This window comes from Eubalaena glacialis, chromosome 19 (assembly GCF_028564815.1).
Source record: "Eubalaena glacialis isolate mEubGla1 chromosome 19, mEubGla1.1.hap2.+ XY, whole genome shotgun sequence".
NCBI classification, from domain to species: domain Eukaryota; kingdom Metazoa; phylum Chordata; class Mammalia; order Artiodactyla; family Balaenidae; genus Eubalaena; species Eubalaena glacialis.
The window spans coordinates 61,548,377-61,567,113 of record NC_083734.1 but is presented as its reverse complement, the minus strand read 5'-3'; the positions used below and the strand labels follow the sequence as shown (position 1 = coordinate 61,567,113).

At 40.0% G+C, this 18,737-nt stretch overlaps 1 protein-coding gene across 1 annotated transcript; it reads right to left on the bottom strand.

The window, feature by feature from the left end:
• Positions 1 to 526: 526 nt before the first annotated feature.
• LOC133080883 (ATP-binding cassette sub-family A member 10-like) lies at positions 527 to 17,567 on the bottom strand. Its single transcript, XM_061176961.1, is given in 18 exon segments — positions 527 to 657; positions 776 to 831; positions 1,746 to 1,842; positions 3,805 to 3,886; positions 4,080 to 4,159; positions 4,162 to 4,201; positions 4,753 to 4,847; positions 4,916 to 4,940; positions 4,942 to 4,989; positions 5,252 to 5,279; positions 5,282 to 5,429; positions 6,438 to 6,528; positions 6,908 to 7,026; positions 7,686 to 7,806; positions 8,510 to 8,598; positions 10,292 to 10,774; positions 10,977 to 11,330; positions 17,490 to 17,567. Coding segments are annotated over 18 exon segments (2,133 nt in total). The 3' UTR covers positions 527 to 558.
• Between the last annotated feature and the right edge of the window lie 1,170 nt (positions 17,568 to 18,737).

The window sequence follows — 18,737 nt, the reverse complement described above, 5'->3', positions numbered from 1 at the left end:
TCTTCATCCGTATAATTTCTATATATCCTGAAATTAGCAAAGATTTGTTTTACCATCAGAATACAGAATAATTGTATCTAAAGGTTACACTGTGTAATTTCATCTGTCAGCTCATTAGATCTTCTGTGACAGTCCATGTCACATTAAGTTGGTCTTTAAGCAAATCATGCTTTAAAAAGATGACATACCTAAAGTTGAGGTTTAAAAAAGCCTACAGTGTTTTATTTGTAAAATGTGCTCGGCGGTCAGTCTTACTGATGATAACAAAAAAACTTGTCTAACATTATGCAATTTTTGAATGACTGTTAAGCACAAAATAGGTCTATATTAGTGATTAATATAATGTCTGGTTATGTTAATTTTGTCTGCTACCTTTTCCTATCTTTGCCTCTTCCCTCCATTCTAAAATTTAAAAAACCACTTAAAACCTTAATCACTATGGGATGTTTAAACTACTGAATGTTTTGTTCATTGCAGTAATAACGAAAGATTTTTCTAGAATTATGGGAACTAAGAATGTAGTAAGACCTAAAATCTAGTATTAGGAGACTCAGGGTCTTAAGGCTCTTCCTGCAGGAGGAGTTTCCATCTAACTCTTGTGTCAACTTCATCATCAAAACTTCCCAGCTATTGCTCTTTGGAGAGTTCTAAGAACACCTAAGCAGGAGAAAATAAATAAGGAAAAGAAAATGTCAAGGTGTCTCCGAAAGATGGATGCACCCAGGGGTTCACACAAAGTTTACCTGGATTGATGCTCTCTGGTTTAAAAACTCACCTGTTCCAAAGTAGCCTGAGAGAGGCTGTATTCTTCCAGGTCAAAGGTCCGTTTCACTGCATTTAATGGGACTGACATTAGCGGCTCACAAATTTTTCACCAAAAGTATTCTCAAAGTAGGCAACATAAACAGCAACTTCAAATCCATGAGGTACTTTAAGATATAGGCCAAGTAATTAAATTTTCTTGAAGGATAAATTAGAGTGCTGATACGGATAATCAAAAGATAGCAATGCATTCACGTATAAATGACCTGTAAACTTTCTCGTTAAGGAGTACCTTGTGTCCTATATTTCAGTATTTAGCCTTTTGATTCTCTGCACGTGTATGTTCTGGACTCCAGATCAATTGTTGGGTATTGCTTTAGTCTACCTTTATAAAACCACGGAGTATATACTCCACGCTGGTCCCCTTTTAATGAATCCCATGCTTCTTACATGTCAAGACCTCATAAGTATCTAGTGTGCGCTCTAGTCAATGTCTCTGGAACTAGTTCAGAAGCCCCTTGTCAATCCTGACTTCTCGTCCCTCTGTATTTTCCATGCAGTTCCAGCACTAACATAAACAAAGGATCAATGGGGTAAAAGAGAGTATTGGCAGATTGAGGCCATGGTCCGCAGTCTTGCTCCTTGAGCCTCTGACTTTGACAAACATGGAGATGCCAGAAGCTCACCTTGGTGTTCTTTGGGCTATCACGCTGATAATTATGCTCCAACAGTATGCAGTGGAAGCAGGACAGAATAGTCTGACTTATTTGCCGCTGGGTTTCCTCATTAGCAGAGGGAAAATCAGTTGGAGGAAAGCCAAGTCAAGGGGCACCAATACATTCCCTTCAAAATTTTTAAGACTATTCCAGTGGAAATTTTCCAAGGTTTGAATGATGATATAACTTTTCTGCTTGAAGTTATCTAATATGTATTCCACGTGAAAATAGGCACCGTACGTGAAGTCTTAATATGTCTAAACTTACCTGCCTCTAATTGGGAAAAGGCCTGAGATAGAGGGTGAATAGTCTCCACAGGTAATTTATATGCCATCACGGAGGAATACCTGGGAGGAGGAGAGAGTGAGGGTTACTGTGCTTTAATGTTACAATATTGGAAAGAACTTGACAGCTAAAATAACCAAAGAATTTTTCAAAAAGTTTCCTTTAGGGACTTCCCTGGTGGTCCAGTGGCTAAGACTCCATGCTCCCGATGCAGGGGGCCCGAGTTCGATCCCCGGTCAGGAAACTAGATCCCACATGCTGCAACTAAGAGTTCGCATGCTGCAACTGAAGATCCCGAATGTCACTACGAAGATCCTGCATGCTTCAACTAAGACCCAGCCAAATAAATAAAGTTTCCTTTAAATAAAAAGGTAAATAGTTTAAATTTGATAAAGCATGAATCTGAGCCAAAATATTTGTCTTTAGCCATAAAAATTTGATTACAACAAAAATCTCGTTGTCACAAATTTAATGTTCAAGATAAATTCTTAAAAATAGCTCTGATCATCTTTCTTACTCAGCCTGTGGTATCTTTCTTTTGTGTTATAGTTCTTACTCTCAAAAGCCAATCTTTCCGTGCTCCCTGGGACCTTTTTATCAAATTATTTTCTCTGCATTTAATTTTCAATCTCTTATACAAGAATTAAAACCTGTTGAACTCTCTCCTATTAAAAAAATTCTTTCTTGACCTCTAGCCCTCCCCCCTCCAAATAAGCTCATCCAGGACCTCCATGTTGCACAATTCAATGAACATTCTTTGGTCCTTATTTTTTAGACTTCTCAAAAGAATTAAATAAAATTGTACACACCCTCCTTAAAGCTCTCTCTCTTCCTCTCTCTCTCTCTCTCTCTCAGAGCTTCTTTCATAATTTTCCTTCTAACTCTCTAGACCAGCTCTGCTTAATATGTTAGCTACTAGCTACACATGGCTATTTACATCTAAACTAGCTAAAATAAATAAAATTTAAAATCTGAAGTGCTCAGTAGCCACATGTGGGTATTGGCTGCCACACTGGACAGCACAGATACAGGACATTTCCATCATCACAGAAATTCTCTTGTTCAGGGCTGTTCCAGGCATGCTTTGCACACTTTGGTATTTCTCCTTATGGCTGCTGCTGAGGTGGTGGCAGTTTCCCCCTCAATCCACTCTCAATACTGAGAGTTCCTGGGGTCCATGCTAGACCCTCTCCCCTTTCCATCTCTTTTTGACCTCATCCATTCTCCTAGCTGAATGGGCTTATATCTGTATGTTAAAAATGCCCCACTTTGCTTATTGACAGACCTGATCTCTCAATGACCTTTCCCTTCTCTTCTGAGCTATAGGTCTACATCTTTGTATATTGGCATCTCCATTTGGATATCGCTTTATACATCATGGATATAAGCTTTCTTTCCATCCTATGCACGTAGAGCTCATTCTCGACTTAGATTCTTTACACGTGACGTTTTCTCAAAAGAGTGACTCTTGTCCCCATTCTTCGACTGGCCAAACCCTGCTCAGTCTTAAAGTCCTACCTTAATGTCATTTCCTCATTTGCATCTTCATTTGCTTAACACCCTTGCCTCAAAAAGAAAGCAAGCACCGTAAGAACCTTGTCTATTTACTGACTACTCTATACACAGTCTCCAGCACATGGTAGGTGCTCGATAAATATTATTTTCAAAAATGAGAAGTAGTATATAAGAAAACTGTACATCTTTCAATTAAATTCAACCTTATTCTGCTATTCACGTGGATTTGGTTGGCCTTACTTGTAACTCATAGCTGACCTCATACAACTTTAAAGGAACCATTGGGAGGATCAAATGATTTATAATCAATTAATGTAGGATAGAGTCAATCTTTCTGAAGCATGCGAGGCTGTTTGAACTCTTGGTGCAATTTTATATATGATAAAATGCTATAGGCTGATACAGAATTTTCACTGTCTATTTAAAACGCCATTAAATTGATGGTTATATTTGTTTGTACTTCCTAACTCTGTCATTCCACCATTTACACACACACACACACACACACACACACGAGAGGCCCCACCTGGGTGAGTTCCTTTACTTTTACTTCTAGTAAATAATCTTTACCAAACTTGCTTTTCAGATGTTGAATGGAACTAATACAACTAGTCCAGGGAAGAGAAAGAAGAGCTGAAAGAAAAAAAACATGTGTCTCTTCATTCCTCCCTCAATCGCAGATGCAGAGGAAAGTGTCCGATCACAGATCACGGAGCTAAGGGGCACCAGCTGTCTACAGCGAACAGACCCTCTCTCTGCAGGAACTTGGGGGTCGAGCGCCGGCTCTGCACGGGCGCCCACCTCAGCCCTCCGGATACCAAGACGGCCACGCAGTCACACACGGCCGCGGCCTCGGCCGTGTAGTGGGTGGTCAGGAGGGTGTCCCCCTCTCGGTGTTTTTAACAATGGCTCGAATTGCCAGCCTGAAGATGAAGTAAGGGATTGTTTGAAAGTAATTTGGGAAAAATAGATGAATGGGAATGAAAATGAAGCCTAAACAGAAAATGTCTGATTAGGTTACAAGAAAAAAGAAACCTTTGCTCTAGAGAGAAAGAAGAAAAATTGTAACACATTATGTAATTATATCACCACATCAATACGCTTCACGGAATGAAATGTAGACGCCTGAAAATTGAGTAAAATAGTGTTTGTTAAAAAAAAAAAAAGTTGAAGTACAGAGAAACACCACATTGTAGGATTTTCAATAACTGAAAAATAAAGCAGAAGAAGAAAGAGGCAGGGGGAAGCGCAGCAAGAGAAAGAAAATTCAATCGAATACATTCAAGAGTCCGTGTGATTCTTAAAATGTCTATTTTTCCTCCCCTGAGGAATTCTGAATATGGTATCAAGTTTCACTGAATCAAGTAATAGAGGGTGCGGGCCTCAGAGGTTAACGGAGCAAGAGTAAAAACCAAAGGAGTCATCACTGTAGACTGACGCTATTGACTTGGACACTTCACATGACGCCCCTCACCACACGTGCAGCTGCCCCTCGGGGTCCTTCCCTGTGGATGGCTCGTCCTGAAGCACCACCGCTGGGCTCCCCAGGACACTCTGCGCGAAGCACAGCTGCAACGAGAGGAACTGCGTCTGGCACCGACCTGGGGCTGCGTAGAGGACCCCGAGCCCCGCCCTACCTTTCTCTTCACTCCCTCGGAAAGGCCTTGCGGGGAGCTTCAGCTAGCCCTGCAGCTTCAGTGCGTCCACCAACCTGCAGGAAACACTGATATGTCCCTACCTAAAACACTGTAGGTAACCCTAGCATTTTCAATCTGAAAAGAGTACACTAAGCCCCATTCACATTGTCCCAAATAATAAATCTTATGATTTGGTTCTTATTCAGATTTTCAACCACATTATTTGCATGAAAAGTAAAGACATTGTTCATCAGCTCCTTTCCATATTTAATGAGCGAGTTCTATATCCTCCCTTCCTCCAGCTACAAATAGCGTGAAGGAGGCTTCGCTCTGCACCTTGAAATACTAAGAGCAGCATCCTCTCGCCCAGTCCTTTCACTGCCGAATACAACTCCCGGTGTTCTTTGACCATAAGGTGGGGCCACAAGGAGTTCTCCTGGGGACAGTACCCCAAACACCTGACGACATCATCTTCCTGTTGCTTCCGAGGTGTTCTGCTGCCATTTAAAACCACCTACATCGAACACTGAATGCCAGATTCACATGTGGCTTTCACTCCAATCCTCCTCCTCCTTCTAAAGGAGATAAAAATGGCCATTCAGCTGCAATCTTTTTTGAGCATGCAAGAGATATTTTATAAATTCTTTCATCTGTTTATTCTTCTTATTTAAAAAAAAAATCATTTGATGCTGGAGAGGGTGTGGAGAAAAGGGAAGCCTCCTGCACTGCTGGTGGGGATGCAAGTTGGTGCAGCCATTGTGGAAAACAGTTTGGAGGTTCCTCAGAAAACTAAAAATAGAACTACCATATGATCCAGCAATCCCACTCCTGGGCGTATATCTGGAGAAAACTCTAATTCAAAAAGATACATGTATCCCAGTGTTCACTGCAGCACTATTTACAATAGCCAGGACATGGAAGCAGCCTAAATGTCCATTGACAGATGAAGGGATAAAGAAGGTGTGGTGTATTTATACAAAGGAATATTACTCAGCTATAAAAAGAATGAAATAATGCTATCTGCAGCAACATGGATGGACCTAGAGATTCTCATACTGAGTGCAGTCAGACAGAGAAAGACAAATATCATATGATATTGCTTATATGTGGAATCTACAAAAAGGCTACAAATGAACTTATCTACAAAATAGAAACAGACTCATAGACATAGAGAACAGACATGTAGCTGCCAAGGGGTAGCGGGGGATGGAGAGGGGTGGGCTGGGAGGTTGGGGTTGGTAGATGCAAACTATTACGTTTAGGATGGATAAACAAGGTCCTACTGTAGAGCACAGGGAACTATATCCAATCTCCTGGGATAAACCATAATGGAGAAGAATATTTAAAAAAGAACGTCTGTATGTGTAAAACTGAGTCACTGCTGTACAGCAGAGACCGGCACAACATTGTACATCAACTATACTTCAATAAAAGAAAATCATTTGATTGACTGATAGGAACACTGATATTTAAGAGGACATCTCCCCTGGCCATGAGCTTGGCCCCCTCCCATGCCACGTACCACTCCCGCGGTTGGCTTTGTGTCTCCAGTTATCATTTTAATAGATGTACTTTTCCCAGCTCCATTGTGTCCCAGCAAGCCCAACGCTTCATGTGGGGAAAGGTTCCACATCACTATTTGTACTGTGGAGGTCAACTAACCTAAAATCACTTAGCTCAGGAACGTTTTGAAACAAAATAACATTTCAAACTGCACCTTCGTCATTTTCTATATTACAACATTAATGGAAGGACTTTGGATTTACACCAGAAGAATTTGGTCTTCTGGGTCCAAAATCGGTTGGTTTCCTTGCCATTTGATTTGAGACAGGATTTGGAAGTAAAAACGTTTCTCTGCTGACATGTCAAGTGGTTTTCTAATCACATGTTAACCACAATATATGAACAGACTCAAAGAATGGAAAATTATTTCCTTCATAGTCCTAAATAAAGAGAATAAAGAACATTCTAATAGAGGAAATGTTATCTAAACCTTTGTCAACACAGAAGGAAACATTCCAAATGGCTCTTTTCTTCTTTCTTGTTGAAAAGCAACTTTTCTTTTTCTCTTTATATTCCTTGTGTAAACAGCTTGCCATTATTACTGGTTTCTGAAAAACATGAGAAAGCATGATTTTCCTGTTAAATGTCACATATTTTGTGCAGTCATGTTTTACCTTTCATTTCCTAGGCTATGAATTTAACCAGATTTTGTGCTAATAGTAATTCAGCCTCTTTTTTCAAATAAAACACCCAAATGTATGTTTATGAACGAGGACTTCTTTGTCAACTCCTTCTAAAAGTAATTCCTAATCAAATATATTCCCTTTTTGTTATGCTAACCTTGTCTTTTGCATTAATTCCATGTCTAGCCCATTTCTTATTGATTTTCATACAGTGTAAATTCACTTGTTCTTTTTCATATGCTATTTAGAGTTGTTGACATTACAATTTCAATATATTGCAAAATGAAATTGAAACTCTTGAAAAAGATGTGGGATTTTGTTAAAAGTTGATTTTAAAAAATCAGAATTCTTGAATTGTACTGATGAATGAGGATTAAAACCCACAAAGTAATGGAAGAAGAGAAAATTAAAAGAGTGATGACAGGATAAGTACTCCAAAAGATAATGATTTGAATATGACATACACATGGAAGTATTACAGAAACAAAAGCAAATTTTCACACTAAAAACCAACAGTTTATCCACTCTACAGGACAAACTAACTACTCCATTATTTCATCAGGGGTTGAGTCACTTGTTTTCACCTCATGCAAGCTGGAAGTAGTGAGTGCACTTGCAGTTTTCACTCGTTCAGTTTGCACATCTTCATCTTCTTCTTCTGGCTCTTCTGGATTTGGATAATTTTCGCTTCTTCTTGGAGAGATTCTACAGAGAAAATCAAATAACATTAAAATGAAATTCTGTCTGTACAGCAACTACCAAGAGAATGTTGCTTCAATTATTAAATCATCATTCTTCGCTTTAAGAGACTATAAATGATTAATTTATTACCTACAAGATTCCCCTTGACAGTAATAACCCACGCAAGTAGCCAAGTCCCATGAAATACTCTTTGACCATTTATTCTCTTTAAAATCTTTTATCCCATCGGTCAACCAGCTCTCTAAATTCTCTCAAATACAGACTTATCAGTCTTTTTAGTCTGTTTCCATCCAGATCATCATCACACTACATCATAAATGATCACCATAACTGGCTTCTCTTGCCTTTTCAAAACATTTCACAACAAACTCATTTTTCATTATTGTGTCTTCTACTCAGAGACCTATACCTGCCACAAGCAGGAGAAAAACAAGCTTTGATGCTTAACCACTGCATATACAGTTCACAAGATACTCAACTTGCCTAAAATCAGTAAGATCCATGACTTAGAAACTTATGTATCACTGCATTCAGTGTAATCCTCATTTTTTTGTTTTCATTTTTGTTTTGTTTTTTTCAGAATAACACTGTCCAATGGGCTTAGCCAAGAGCTGGATAGTAAATCCATCCTAATAAAATGGTGTTAAATGTACTGCTGTAAACATTAAATATTTAAATTATATTCAGATGTTAATGTTCTCCCAACCTGAAAACTGGATCTTTCCTCATTGTTTCTTTTCCATACATTTCCAGACACCTTATAACAAAAAGGAAAATGATGCTCTGAAGGTATGGCTAAAGGCAAAGAAAAAAATAGAATTAGCATCGTTATGGGACTCAAACTCCATGGGTAATATATGCCTTCTGCCATAGAAGATTTTATCATTTTCTTATAAATTTGATACAAATCTTATAAAATACTTCTCACATGGAGACGTTTATTCAAACCAACCCATATATATGCTGCCTACAAGAGACTCACTTCAGATCTAAAGACACACACAGACTGTAAGTAAGGGGATGGAAAAAGGTATTCCATGCAAATGGAAATGAAAAGAAAGCTGGGGTAGCACTACTTATATCAGACAAAATAGACTTTAAAACAAAGACTGTAATAGGAGACAAAGAAGGACATTACATCATGATAAACGGACTGATCCAATAAGAAGATATAACAATTGTAAATATATATGCACCCAACATAGGAGCACCTCAATACATAAAGTAAATATTAACAGACATAAAAGGAGAAATTGACAGTAATATAATAATAGTTGGAGGGGGAGACTTCCCTGGTGGCACAGTGGTTAAGACCCCGTCTGCCAATGCAGGGGACACGGGTTCGAGCCCTGGTCCGGGAAGATCCCACATGCCGCGGAGCAACTAAGCCCGTGCACCACAACTACTGAGCTTGAGTTCTAGAGCCCACGAGCCGCAACAATTGAGCCCGAGTGCTACAACTACTGAAGCCCATGTGCCTAGCCTGTGCTCCGCAACAAGAGAAGCCACTGCAATGAGAAGCCCACGCACCGCAACAAAGAGTAAACCACGCTCGCTGCAACTAGGGAAAGCCCGTTCGCTGCAACTAGGGAGAGCCTGCGCGCAGCAATGAAGACCCAACGCAGCCAAAAATAACGAAATAAATTAATTAATTAAAAAATAAATAAATATAATAGTAGGGGAATTTAATGTCACACTTATATCAATGGACAGATCATCCAAGCAGAAAATCAATAAGGAAACACTGGTCTTAAATGACATATTAGACCAGATGGACTTAATAGATATGTGTAAAAAAATTCCATCCCAAAGCAGCAGAATACATTCTTTTCAAGTGCACACGGAACAGTCTCAGAATAGAGCTCATGTCAGGCCAAAAAACTAAGCCTTGGTAAATTTAAGAAAATCATATCAAGCATCTTTTCCAGCCACAACTCTATGAGACTAGAAATCAACTATAAGAAAAAAACTGCAAAAAGCACAAACATGTGAAGGCTAAACAAAATGCTACTAAACAACCAATGGGTTACTGAAGTAATCAAAGAGAAAATGAAAAAATACCTGGAGAAAATCAAAAAAATGAAAACAAAAACACAACAATCCAAAATCTATGGGACACAGCAAAACTAGTTCCAGGAGGTAAGTTTATAGGGATACAAGCTTACCTAAGAAAACAAGAAAGCTCTCAAATAAAAAACTTAGTCGTACACCAAAAGGAGCTACAGAAAGAACAAACAAAACCCCAAATTAGTAGAAGGAGACAGCTCATAAAGATCAGAGTAGAAATAAATGAAATAGAGACTGCTAAAAATAGAAAAAGATCAGTGAGAGTAAGAGCTGGTTCTTAGAACAGACAGATGAAACTGAGAACTCTCTAGCCAGACTCATGAAGAAAAAGCGAGAGTTCACAGCGGCAGAGCATGAGGATGCGGAGCTCCCCCGCCGCACAGACACATCTACCTGGGGGGCGATTCTCATGGAAAACTACCTGGAAACTGGAAGAGGAACTCGTGTACAACCAGAGCTGCAGGGAGGACGTCCACACAGCTGAGCGGGACCGAGGACAGGCGTAAGGTCGGCACCTCCGCCCCGGGAGGGCGAGGCATGCAGAGAAGGTTCGCACCGGGGCCCCTGGCCCGGGGGGGCGAGCGGGGCAAGCCCCAGGCTGGGGTCCTGGGGTCCTCCGCAGAGGAGACAGGCCCCTCGGCTGCTGGGGGAACCGCAGGCACGGACAGCGGGGCGGGGACGCCTGACTGCACCCCCGAGGAGCGCCGCGCGCGGGCCTGCGCACGCCGGGGCCGAGGGAGCTTCGCGCCCGCAGCTGCCGCCTCCCCGCCGCCCTCACTCCCGACGGCTCCGGCCCCGCGGCCCGCGGCGCTGCACACCCCAGCTCGGCCAGCCGGGCCCTCGGAACGCCCCGCGGCTGCCGGCGCAGAGGCAGCCGGGCGCCCGGGCGGCGCAGCAGCGCGCACTCCGGCGGGCAGGCGCGGATCCGGCAGCCGCAGCGGCCCCAGCCCCGGCCCCAGCCCCGGCCCCAGCCGCTCCACGGCCCAGCCTGGCCCCGGACCGGGGGGCGGGGGGGGCGGGGGGGGCGGGGGGGGGAGGACGCAGCCTCGGGCCGCCTCCGAGCAGCGCCGCGGCCCATCAGCCCTCCGCGAGCGCGGGAGCCTCACCTGCCGCGGCGAGCCCCGCTCTGGGGCAGGGGGCGCACCGAAGGGGAGCGGGGCCCGACTGAGCCCACCCTCAGGCCTGCAGCCGCCGCGGCCGGGGGGCAGACCCCACCCCGGGCAGGGTGGCAAGAGCCGCCGAGCAGAGAGGAGGTCGCGCCTCACGTCCTGCACCGGCAGAGCCCCTGACTCCAAGCACAGCCCCCGCGAAGGTGGCAGAGGCCCGGACACCCCAGGAAGACGTGGCTCGTGTCCAAAGCGAAAACAGCCCTCGCACCAGAGGCGCCGGGCGCACGGCCTACACAGGGACGCTCCCACGGCAAAACAGCCCTTCAGGACCGCAACAGGCCAGGGTCTCCCCTAAATTCATAGAGACAGAGGAAGGCAGAGGAACGACTCCCAATCAAAAGAGCAAGAGAAGTCCCCTGAAAGAACACATGATGAAACGGAGCTCCCCGGTCTGCCAGACCCTGGGTTCGAAAAGGTGGTAATAAAAATGCTAACTGAATTAAGAAAGATTCTCTATAGAAACAGAAACCTCTGTAACCAGGAACTAGAAACTATAAGGATGACGCAATCAAAAAATAGATAATTCAATTTCTGAGACAAAAAGCAATCTAGAAGCAATGAATAGCCAACTAAATGACACAGAGAAAGAATAAATGATCTGGAAGATAGAATAATGGAAATCACACGATCATGAACAGCAAGGAGTTTGTCTGTTGTGTTAGCCAGAGTTTTACATTTTAACGAATATCTGTCCCAATCAAACAACTGTATAACTTTAGCGTTTATTAATGGTCAGTAAAAAATGACATATGGAACGTCTTTGCATATATTGACAAAATAGGAAGAACACACATTCAATATACAAACACCACAAACACATGAAAGAATGCTCAACATCATTAATCATTAGAGAAATGCAAATCAAAACTACAATGAGATATCTCACACCGGTCAGAATGGCCATCATCAAAAAATCTAGAAACAATAAATACTGGAGAGGGTGTGGAGAAAAGGGAACACTCTTGCACTGTTGGTGGGAATGTAAATTGATACAGCCACTATGGAGAACAGTATGGAGGTTCCTTAAAAAACTACAAATAGAACTACCATACCACCCAGCAATCCCACTACTGGGCATATACCCTGAGAAAAACATAATTCAAAAGGAGTCATGTACCAAAATGTTCATTGCAGCTCTATTTACAATAGCCAGGACGTGGAAGCAACCTAAGTGTCCATCAACAGATGACTGGATAAAGAAGATGTGGCACATATATACAATGGAATATTACTCAGCCATAAAAAGAAACGAAATTGAGTTATTTGTAGTGAGGTGGATGGACCTAGAGTCTGTCATACGAGTGAAGAAAGTCAGAAAGAGAAAAACAAATACCGTATGCTAACATATATATGGAATCTAAGAAAAAAAAGTCATGAAGAACCTAGGGGCAAGACGGGAATAAAGACACAGACCTACTACAGAATGGACTTGAGGACAAGGGGAGGGGAAGGGTAAGCTGTGACAAAGTGAGAGAGTGGCATGGACATATACACACTACCAAACGTAAAATAGATAGCTAGTGGGAAGCAGCCGCATAGCACAGGGAGATCAGCTCGGTGCTTTGTGACCACCTAGAGGGGTGGGATAGGGAGGGTGGGAGGGAGGGAGATGCAAGAGGGAAGAGATATGGGAACATATGTATATGTATAACTGATTCACTTTGTTATAAAGCAGAAACTAACACACCATTGTAAAGCAATTATACTCCAATAAAGATGTTAAAAAAAAATATTATCAAACATATAAGGTAACAATCCACAGTAACTGTGAATCAGGAAGGGGAAAAACAACAGATTAAAACTATTTGAAGACTTTAGATATTAGAATTGTCAAATAACAAACAAATATTATTTTCAATTAAATGTATAAGTAAATTAAATGTGGAACTAAAGAATACAAGCTAGTGACAAAAGGCTGTGAGGAACAGGTCGGCATATTTGAAACAGGCCAAACAGAGCTTTGGAAAACAAAATCGAGGTTTTTAAAATCAGCCAAAGATTAAAGATAATTTAGACACAGCTGAATGGCTTTTGGTCGTAAAGCCATTATTAGAATAAACAGGATCACTACGTAAAGTTTCTAGACTTAAACACACCCAATAACATAGTCTCAAAATATATAAAGCAAAATTAATTAAAGGGTGAAACTGACAATTCTACCTTTATATTGGGATGTATGAGGAAAAAAAACCCAATTAGATCAAGGACTAATTCCAATGGTTAAGGAGACATTACCTTGTTGTGACATTTAACCATTGTATCACAACCGCCAATAACATTGGCTCAAAATGATATGATTGGGAATACAGGGATGAGGCTTAGAAGCTAAGAAGCAACTTAATAGCCTTTAGGATGTCTACTGCCATACTGAATTCTCCAACTGGTCGTATTTGTGACATTTCTTTTTTTTTTTTTTTAATTTTTAAGTTTCTATGTATTTTTTTTTTTTACACACACACACACTGTATTTTATTTTTACAAGAGATAAATAGACTGACACCAAGCATTGTACATGGATGACCACAACAAAAGCAACAATGATTGCAATTACCAAACATGAAACACACTCATACTATGTCATAATATTGACATTCAGTCCAGTAATCCTCCACTGTAACAGCTCCTTTACTTTGCAGTGAAAATTGATTTGTATATTCTTTGCCTCTGAGTCCTTGTGGGATTTTTTCTTTTTTAAAATTCAAACAGAAAGTCACAAACATTATACTCATCCTCATCAGTTCACTCAGTCCCATGTAATTAATTTTTTTTTTCATCTTGATCTTTTGTTAGCACTTTTATGAGCTCATCAGTTTTTCATTAGAGTTCTGAAAATGCTTATTCATTCAGTTCAGCAGTACAGTCAGGTACCAGAAACCTGTACTTGTCAGAGTCTTTTCCATGAATTTCCTGAAGATGAAACCCTTTTATAGGAACATATTTACAAAAGCATCAGAGTACACCCAGAACTGTCTGTAAACGACAAAAGACTTAAAAATGACCACGGTTAAAGATTTGATGAAAGTTCATAATAATGCAGTTGACAAGAAAATTAGTTATTTCTGAGATATACCTTTTAAAGTAATAACTAGGATTATGACTTATAACATTATACCAGAACATATAAGATTTTTAGATTTTTTTAGATTTATGTGACATTTCTATCCACACTAAAATCCAACCTTCGAATAGTACCCACAATGACCAGCCAGTGTGACTCTAATAGCCTTAAAGAAGTAAGACCTTGGTCTCTTGACCCTAATCCCTCCAACCTGTCCCCATAACATACAGGAGAAAGGAAAGTCCAGAAGAACGAGTAAAGGGGTAGAACTTGCTCCCCTTCTCACCGTTCGTGCTCAAACTAAGGCCATGCCTGAAATGGAGCTGGAGAGAGAGAGTTTCATTGTTTATGAGATTAAAGTTACGTTTTGGACTTGACTGGACTTTTTTTAGTACTTAAAGCAAATCTTAAGTAACAAAACGAGACTAGTTTAACATCCGAAATGGTCAGAAAGCTGTGGTAATCTGCTCAAGATGTCAACAAAGCTTGGAGAAGGGGATACAGCAGACTGTGCCTAAAGTAATAAATAATTTATTTCTTAATAAAACGTTTCCATGTTTATTTGTTTGCTTATGTTATTAGTCAATGTGGCCACCTATCATGATTTTTTTTAAATAAAGAGAATTATTCAGGAGGAAACCTCACTGAGTTGAGAAGCTTGGGCTCAAGTCTAATCCTTTTAAGTTTTTCCCACTCTGTAAAAATGAGGGAATTGATCCAAACGATCTAGTCTTTCAGCTAGGACATGTCAGGATTCCTACAGATATTTTGCCTCTTTCCAAAGAAACAGAAGTGTAAAACAGAAACCTCAAAGAACAGATGGAAAATAGGAAAAAGAAAATGAACAAAAACCTGAAACCATGAACATAGTCCAACAATAACAGAAGTGCAAAAGAAGTAGTTCCATTCTCTTCTAGGTAAAGTATTTGCATTTTTAGGAAGGAACTTTAAGAAAATTCAATATAAATATGCATTTGTGTACACATCCAGATACTTAAAATAAGAAAGCCAAGAGACCAAAAGCCATTATTTTTTCTCCCCGTGGGAAAGAGGAATGAAATCACATCTGTGAGAAGCATAAGACAAGCTCCACAGCCAGCTATGCAAACCACCTGAAAACAATAGGATTAACAGCAAGATTAGAGATGGTGGGTCATGTATGCGGCGGGGCAAGGCGAGAATCAGATCATAAAGCTGTCAAAGGCAATTTTCTTGCATATGCCTTGTGTTAAGGACAAAATGTTAATGAAAATGAACTTTTATTATTATATTTGGCCTGGAGGGAAAATTATCACTTACCAGAGCAAACATGAGTCCTAATGAAACTGTGAATTCAGAAAACATGAAGCAGTAAATTAAATGTATCAAAAGAAGAATCCTGAAATAAAATGGAATGTCTCCCAGAGCCTGTCCACACCAGTATGCTGAAGGAGAGAGGCCTGAAATCCATAACTGAGACTGAGCTTTTTGCTGATAAAGAAACAGAAGGGATACAGAAGAGGTTGAAATCTTGGGCAGAAAAGGTGTTTTGTTTCCATGAAAATATTAATTTTTAGTAAATTTTAGAAACAGTATGCTGTAGCAGCAGCTACTTTTTTTTAGTCTGTGTTATTGTATATAGTGAATCCGACCTTCAGTAATTTTCTAGCCTGGGTTTAGGAAGCAGGCCACAGGACAACTAAGACACTAATTCTATCCCAAAGAAAATAGTGTCTCTGTGACCAGAAAATAGCATCCTGCAAAGAATCTAATGTCCAATATGGGAAGGTATGGCCATTGGCTTAATAGGAAAAGTCTGACCTGTTTGTAAAGCTGATTTACCCTTTGGTGTAGATAGATTAAAATGACTATATCATAAGTTTTTAAAACCCAATTTACAAAAGCATAGTTAAAAGTTTGGAAATGTGATATATCTTATACTTCATACTAAAAAATACAAATTCCCTTTGGAATTGTGAAATAACTACACACAGTCAAAAAGTAGCACATTTTCATCTCAAGTTGATTTAGTATGATTGCCTTTAAAGCCAAGGTTAACTGTTTGCAGATGACATGATACTATACATAGAAAATCCTAAAGATGCCACCAGAAAACTACTAGAGCTAATCAATGAATTTGGTAAAGTAGCAGGATACAAAATTAATGCACATTTCTAATATGGAGGAGGTGAAGTAACAGCCCTATAGTACTATGTTTGAATTGTGTCAGTGTGAATTCATAAGACATCTTTAATGTGTGTGTGTTATTCTATATATAAAATTTAGAATACGCAGTTAGTCTCTGTCTGTCTGCTGAGAAGCCTGGAAACAATGACCAATCTCACAGCAAAGAATATTTCATTCACACAATGGTCTCGAAATATTTTCCAACTATAAGAAACGGGGGCATCTTGTCACACAAAATAGCAAGGAACCTATCAAAATAAAACAAATAAAACAAAACAAACAAACAAAAAAACTCAGAAACCAACCTGAAGTAGCTCCCTTTGGCCAAAGATGGAACAACTGGAGTTTCAATAAGAATAATTACAGTGGATTGAAACCTAATGTTTAAAACTTGTTCATCTTTCAAGGATTTTAGGGAAACAGTTAATTATCTTAAAAACTAATACAGGGAAAAATGGAGCAAAAATTTTGTTTTTAACCCTTGTTTTATCATTTTTTTTTCCCTATTCCACCGTCTTTTTAAAAAAATTAGCTCCAGTAGGAGCTAATCTTAATTCATGTATATTCAAACCAAATTCTCTCAATTGTTAAGGTTCATAGAACTGAAAGTACTAGAATTTCATATAAGAGAAATGTACAGTTGGAAAGGGATTACCATAAATAATTCTATTCACAATGTTTTATACAAGAAATTACTCTCAAGATTCTTTGGGAGTTCTGCATTCTTTGGGTTAAATATATTATAGCAAAATTTATGCCTGATCAGGAAGAATGTGGAAGAAGGTAAAACGTATAAGAATTTTATAAGAAATATATCACGGGACTTCCCTGGTGGCACAGTGGTTAAGAATCCGCCTGCCGATGCAGCGGACACGGGTTCGAGCCCTGGTCCTGGTCCAGGAAGATCCCACATGCCGCGGAGCAACTAAGCTCGTGCGCCACAACTGCTGAGCCTGCGCTCTAGAGCCCGTGAGCCACAACTACTGAGCCCGTGAGCCACGACTACTGATGCCACGCGCCTAGAGCCTGTGCTCCGCAACAAGAGAAGCCACCGCCATGAGAAGCCCATGCACCACAACGAAGAGTAGCCCCCGCTCGCCACAACTAGAGAAAGCCCACATACAGCAACGAAGACCCAACACAGCCATAAATAAATAAATAAATAAATAAATAAATAAATAAATAAACAAACACACACACAAAAGAAAGAAATATATCAGTTTTACCTTAATACCTAGGATGCCTGCATCTGGCAGTGGGGTTCTCTTGGAAGTTAAATTGTCAAAGCCACACTTTTTATGCATATTGCTTATTTTAAAAATCTCTATTTCTTGTCTTTGAAGAGAAAGAGGGGTAAAGAGCATATTTACACAAACAGCCTCCCCAGTAACTAATACAATATTAACTGAATTTTAAACATCTCTAGCCAGTGCAAACCCTGCTACCTTGGACAGTTCTGCATCAGGAAAACTTTCTGCTGCTAACTGATACATGCATCACATTTTTTTTTCCTTCAACTCAGGGAAGCATAAGCACAATCCTTACTTATTTTCTACTGCTGTTAAAATCTAATACAGGGAATTCCCTGGTGGTCCAGTGGTTAAGACTCCACGCCTCCACTGCAGGGGGCACAGGTTCGATCCCTGGTCAGGGAACTAAGATCCCACGTACCACGCGGTGCAGCCAAAATAAACAAATAAATAAATAAATAAAATTTTAAAAAATGAAATAAAATCTTAAACAAGTGAGGTCATTAAATTGAACACATGCAAAAACAACTTGTGAATGCATCTCATTTCTTTATAACCTAATGAGTTTCCCAATGTATTAATGTGTAATACACAGGTAACTTACCAGAAGGCCGACTCTGGGAGACCCATTACTGTCATCTTAAATTTTTTTCATTCCTTTGTAATGTTTAATGATGTATACAAAAGGGGAGAAATAAACTACACACATAAAAATAAACCATTCATTTACAGTTTCTTCCTTAGAAATGAAAGGGGGTGTCCTCATATTTATTCCAATGACTGATGTCAACTCTTCCATCACATAATGATTTGTTGTGACCTAAATTGGGATGTTAACAAACAAATGCATTATGTTAACTATAGAAGAAATACACAAGAAAACCATATTTTGTTTCTTTCCATTTTCATGTAGAAGCATTTACATATTTCTATCAGCTTTTTTAAAAATATGGTGAGATTCATAAAAAGGAATGAAATGGTGACATTTGCAGAGATGTGGATGGACCTAGAGATAGTCATATACAGTGAAGTAAGTCAGAAAGAGAAAAACAAATATCATATAATATTGCTTACATGTGGAATCTAGAAAAATGGTACAGATGAACTTATTTGCAAAGCAGAAATAGAGTCACAGATGTAGAGAACAAACTTATGGTTACCAAGGGGGTAAGGAGAGGTGGGACAAATTGGGAGCTTGGGATTGACATATATCCACTACTATAT